The sequence below is a fragment of the Cariama cristata genome, unplaced genomic scaffold (genome assembly GCF_000690535.1).
Source record: "Cariama cristata isolate BGI_N322 unplaced genomic scaffold, ASM69053v1 scaffold24108, whole genome shotgun sequence".
In the NCBI taxonomy this organism is placed as follows: Eukaryota; Metazoa; Chordata; class Aves; order Cariamiformes; family Cariamidae; genus Cariama; species Cariama cristata.
Genome location: NW_009631958.1, coordinates 1,356 through 7,648, shown reverse-complemented (window position 1 = coordinate 7,648; position 6,293 = coordinate 1,356). Strand labels below are relative to the sequence as shown.

The 6,293-nt window shown below is 39.6% G+C and overlaps 1 protein-coding gene across 1 annotated transcript; it reads left to right on the top strand.

Moving 5' to 3' along the window:
• Positions 1–451: 451 nt before the first annotated feature.
• On the top strand, positions 452–5,280 carry LOC104166298 (dnaJ homolog subfamily C member 18-like; the record flags this gene model as incomplete). Its single annotated transcript, XM_009706175.1, has 2 exons — positions 452–624; positions 4,841–5,280. Coding segments are annotated over 2 exons (298 nt in total), but the record flags the coding sequence as incomplete, so codon positions are not given.
• Positions 5,281–6,293: the final 1,013 nt, after the last annotated feature.

Here is a 6,293-nt window from a genome sequence, read left to right as displayed (position 1 = left end):
AGGAGAATGCCATGGGAGACAGTGTCAAGACAGTGCCTTGCCCACAGTCTCTGCGTTTGTTATCAATTCCCATGGATTTCTAGACCTAGCTTGCCAGAAATTACCAGCAAACAGAAGAAAGTGTGTGGAGCTTCCGTTCACAGATAAAATTTGCTCTTATGTTTTGGAAATGTCTTGACTGAGCTTTTGAAAACCACCACAGTATTTGGAAGGAACGGTGTCAGCTCGGAGTCCTGTGGTTTTTAGCAGGGAGGGTGAATTCTGTTTGTAGTGCACAGCTTTCTGTGCCCGAGACTTGTCATTTCCTTGTTGGATGGTTTCCTGCAGAAAGTAACTGTAAAGAAGTTGTTGTAAATACTGTCCTCTGGAAATGATAATGTGGAGAAACGTCTCTTGATTTCTTTATATTTGAACTGCTAAAAAATCTCTTTTTTCCATGATGTTTTCACAGGTCCATAGGCCATGTTATTAGCAGAGAAACAGAGAATTTGCAGGTGCCTTACTATGTTGATAAAAACTTTGAAAAGAATTATCAAGGAGCAGAACTTCAAGAGCTAGAGAAAACCGTTGAAAAAGATTACATAGACTATATTCAGACCAGCTGCTGGAAGGAGAAACAGCAAAGTAAGTTATTTTTGTTACAAATATGTGCCTACAACCTATCAGTAGTTGTGCGATGGCTATGCTTCACAAAGCACTGCCATTTTTAGCCTCATCTTCCGATGCTTATAGCGTCTCAAACCTTGCACTGGTATTTCTCACATCTGCTCTTAACACTGAATTTACTATTCTTGAGGGTCTGTCAAAATTCATTTTAGGCGATTCTGAGAGACAAGTGGAAAGTAGCTTTCACCATTTGAGACATTTTTTCCACTTGGTTTTTGTGCTTGAATAACTCTTAGTTTTAAACGTATAATCTACCACATTTATCTAGCTCTGACAGATTGTTAGGGCTAGAAAAGATCTTGAGACATCACCTATTCCACATTTCCTTTGCTGGAGCAGAATCGTTTTTGCTTTGACTGGCTCCATGAGAAGATTATCTACCTTTTTCTTCAGAACTTCCATCAGAAGGAAAGCCCATATCCTATTCAGGTGGTTTTGGTAAATCTTGCAGTGGACTGCGTTACTGGTACGAGTTTTCAGGGAGCGTGCTTCTATGCTTGTTTTGTGCACTTATTTGCATTTTCTATCTTTAGATGAGTTTGAGATCATGTTTTTTACCATAGTCAAAATTGTTTTTTAAAAATAAGAATTGAATGCAGAAAGGGAGAACACAAAAATGTGAGCATTCAAAATCCTTATTCTCACATCAGTCCTAAGGCAATCAGTGACACGTGTAAAGGCGTGTATTTTAACCCCATATTGTATGACTTGTTAATTACTACTAATCTAGTTCATTGAAAATAGAGCAAATCCCTGCTTCTTTTGGAACTGTACGAAATAACAGAAATCAAATTACAAGGACTAGCTGAAGTTGGGATGTTGCGACTGATTTTTTTTGAGCTGAAGAACTCGTCTCTTTCACATGAGTAAACACAAACTACTGCTGTGCGTAAAGGAAACGGGAGGAAGTTGTTTCTGTGTAGATGTTTAATAGTAGCAGGCAAGCTGCTTTCACCCACTAGTACGGCTTTCTAAATTGCTCCGTGTAAAACAGTCCTCAGCACACTACTAAAAAGTGACTTTGCACTTGGTTACAGATTCCTTACCAATTGCATCATTATGGAAGCGTACGCTTTGTCTAAATAAAACTTGTTTAATCCTATGCTAGAGGTAACAATAGTGTTGCTGACTCCGAACTATTTACAGGTTTTTGATGGGAAGGATTGTTTTATGTAAAATAAAACAGTCTCTGGATGAAAATAAAAGTTATCAGTCTTGCTTTTAAAGAGAAATATACAGATGTAGGCTCTGAAGTTGAAAAAGAAAAGAACCCATAATATAAGATCATAAAAATCTCAAACAATCCCTTAGTTTTTGGTGTGCTTGACTTGTGATCTTTGAGCATCTGTGGCTGGCGGTAGCAGCCTCTAGGTATAATGTGGCTGTTAATAACCATAAATGTAGGCTTGCTATAGGGATAGAATTTATTTGTAACAGAAAAACCCTTTTAATTGACCTTGTGCAACTGAAAGTTGCCATATTGTCTCTTTCACATAGACCTTGAGCTAAGGAGTGCCGTGCCCCAAAACAGGCAACAAGGTTTACAAGTCTAAGAGAGACTGGTAGTCAGAGAGGGGGAGATGATCCAGCACTGAATGCCTGGAAAACAGTGCTCCTCTGGAGCTTTTTACACTTACAGACTGTATTAGTCACACATCTGCAAATATATTTACAATGTCCACAATTAGCAGTAGCTGGACGAGACCACTGTAATTAAAAACAAAAAAAAAACAAAAAACAAAAACATTTTCAGAATGATTACCATCTAGGCCAGGAGCAGGTAATGAGCGCAGCTGAGACTGCACTAAGTTTAGTACAGCCAAGTTTGTAAAAATAAACTGTGAATACAAGGTGGAGTGCTGGGGAAAAGTTCTTTGGAGATGTTGAGACAGTTCTTAGTCAGCTGTTGCTTCATAACTTTGGTCCATTAATTCTTGTTTAAGTATTTAACGTCATGCAGTCAGCTTTTTGTCAGTTGAATGACTATTAACGGTACATTTTTGTTTGCTGAAGGTGCATTTCTCTTTAACACCAGCAAAATGTACATAGGTTAGTTATATAGGAACAGTTTGATTTTTCAAGTCCTTGATTTTATGACTTAAAGTGTAACCTGGCATCCAACTACCTTAATGAAAACTTCAGAAGTAACTGATGTATCGGTGTCTTGTTCAGCCAGTCACTTTTATACTGCCGCACTAGGCAGCGTTCCTCCCTTCACAGCAGAATACTGTGCAAAAGGTGCATACGCTGTGGGTTGTGGTCTTCTGAAATCTTTGATACAGTTAAGCACAAAAAGCACATCCCAGGTTGTTACGGGAGATTGTTCAGCTGTGAGGGCACAGTTGTAAAGTAAGACTGCAAAGAGCTCCAAGTTGCAGAAAATTACAAAGAGGGAACTGAAAACAGTGAGAATAAGGATATGTAGTTGGAATTTGGTATTTCAGAACTTCCTTGAAGAGAAGAGTTCAAAGGAACAACTCTATGTAAAAGACTGAGAACCACAAGAAACAAACGTGACAGAATGAATGCTGTCAAAAGTGCAAGCATTTGCAGTGAATAATTTTGCCCGGTTGGATAAGTGTAAACTAAGATTCTTCACTGCAGAACTCCAGGGACTCTGAATTTGGAGACAATTACCTGAGTCTGGTTTTGCTGAAGGCTTGTCAAGGCTATGTGCCTGTCACTACTTGAGTGGCATTTTTAGTTATAAAACCTGAAAATTGATTCCTGATCTAAAATAAAACGTTCATGCCTGTCAGTTTGTAAAGCGTTTCAATAAATAGGTGGAGGGTTAAATGGCTTTAAATTTCAGTGGGACGGGGGCAGAGGACATAAGGCATGAAAGGACCTATTGAAGTTCTTTCCACCCTGAATAATTTTGTAAGATGAGGGACTTATAAGGTGTATAAAAGCTCTTTGAAAAATTGAGTGTCATCGGGTAGCCTGTGCTTAGGGAAATCTTGACATTTTCAGAAACAAATTACTGCTGTTCTCTTAGGTGCATCTAATCCTGGATCTAAATTATTCTTCAGGGAGAAAGCTATGTTAAGACTTCCTTAGCTAATCAGCAAAAGAAACTTCTCTGAATTACTGGGGAGAAAGAATTTAAACAATGGGATTATTTCAGTTTGATGTTGCTTTGGAGAAGAAGGGGGAAAAAATATGCAAAGTCCATTTGAGATTGTATTGTTAATGAAAGGACATAGGGGCCTTTCAGACAAATCCCTCAGCTAGCTGTTCACCTTCATGTAATCAATACCAAAACAAAAGAAAAAAAAAAATTAATTTATAATCCCTTCTGGGCAAACTTCTTGCCAGACTGAGTTTGAATTCTGAGAAATGCAAGATCAAAAAAACCCAGTTATCTGTACCTTAAAGTGTATATTTGGATGGGTGCTCTGGGCCCTTGCAGAATGGATCTGCCAGAAGAATTGCATTTCTCAGTTACATGGGCAGGGGATGTACGTCTTGTAGTTCCTGCTTAGCTTATTAGGCTGCAGATGGCTGAGACAGCCCCAAGGCAGCGAGAGGAAAAGTAGTCACGAGGTTCTCTTTCCTTCTGGCTTGTCGCTTAAATACCACTGATAGGTATAGAGTAACCCCAGTAACGCTGCCGGTCTGCGCCTGGTGATACGTCAGCAAGGATCGATGCACGATGAGATGAGATCTAATTCAAATGTAAATAGCGGTATTGGCCCAACACAGGTGCTGTGTAGCAGACAAAATGGTATCCTACTACCCCCTTTTTAGGCAGTTAGGTTAACTACATACATTTATTTTAAAGCAATCACCTGTTCTTTAGATCATCGACATAATTTTAAATCTTAAGTGACTTCTAAGCTACGCTTCTATACTTTATGTTTTCTTTGTAAACAGTAACAATCGTTCTTATTTTTTGTTTTGGTTATTGTCCTACTAGTGCACTGGTAGAGAGGGTTATTGTAACTGTTTGAGTTTTCAAGCAATTACAAAAATACTGATTTCTTAAATAGCTAGCCTGGTTAAACCTGGTTAAGCCTTTCATTAAAGAAAGTTGTTAATGTGCCCAGTTTCACTGAAATAAGGTGAATTAAAAAAAAAAAACCCACATGCCACAAGGATAACAAGGCATTGATAAACAGTTATTTAAAGGAGGCTCACAACTTCATCCTAATATATTTTTTTCATCTTACAGAGTCTGATTTGTCAAATTTGGCCAAGCTATACAGAGATGAGCGGTTAAAACAGAAAGCAGAATCGCTGAAACTTGAGCACTGTGAGAAGCTCTCCAGTCTGATTGGAATGCACAAAGGGGGCTGACCAGGACACACATGTTCTGTAGTTTTATTTATTGCTGTTTTAACTTATGTTTTTATTTTCCTTTGTCTAAAAAGGGAAGGAGTCTATTGTAAAGAGTCTGAATATTCGAGTCCTTCTGCATATAGTGCAGAGATGGGCCAACACAAGCTGTAGAGCTAGTGTTTGCTGTAATAAGTACTGTACACTATATTTGGTTCCAAGGACCAGTGGCACTTTGTAAATTAATTCCCCGGGAGACGCTATTAGTTTGGAACCTGTCTTCATCGGTAGTTTGTCTGCCATCCAAACCATGTATACTTCCCAGGAGAGCAGACAGACATCTTGGCTTTCTGTATTTTATATGGACCTGCAATTCACTCGATCGTACGAACTGCGTAGTTCTCAGTATTAAGTGCGCTAGCCTTCTCATACTGATACCAAGTGGATGTCCTTGCTTCTACAGTGGTTTGTAGTGAGAATTTAGATGGAAGGCAACGGGTTTTTTTCCTGTTGGAGTGTAATATGCAATGCTTAATTCGAAAGAGTCAAGTACCTGCTTCAGGTGCTTGAGCACACTCCCAGATCTCTCTGCTGTCAAAGGGACTTAACCCTGTGCTTGTCTGACTCGAGGGCCCTGCCCGTTCTGTTCCGCCGGGAGACAACACGCTGAGATGCTGACAGCAACATCAAACGTGAAGATTCGAGTCTGTGAATCGCACCAATTCCAGCATCTGCCATACTGTAGAGAAAGGACAACCTTATTTGTTTTCTCATATGTTTTCAGTGGCATATTTTTAAGCTGGCTGTTTAATTCTGTTTTTTATCTGCAAACTCTTCTCCAGCTGCTACAGGGGTCCTGCTTTTTCTGGTTACAGTTTTGATGTAGCATATTTTTACTCTGTTGAGCAGTTACGAATGTTTCACTGTAGAGATTAGTATTGCAAAGAAAAAGATCCGTGTAGTAGTGTCCTGTTTTCTCTTGATCCCTCCTTTACACAACCAGGCATTTAAAAGGCAGGTTGAGGATGGGTTTTACTCATAAGCAGCAGAGAACAGAATGTTACTCCAGTTGAGCATCGTTAACCGGTTTGTCTGGTGGGGTGCCATGGGTGTGGACCACATGTGGAATGAACTATTCTTCCAAAGGACATCTCCGAGCGATACAGGCACTGGAGCTGCCGGCTTTCTGCCCTCCCTCCCTGATGTGGGGACTTAGCCTGACCTGGAAGTACATGTCTGTTAAAACAGAACAAGTCTGTGCTGTTGCCCCCATTCCTAAAACTCACTACGAGTAGCACAGGATGCCTTGGCTTAAATCTGGGAAGCAAAATGCTCAAAAGTTTGAGAAA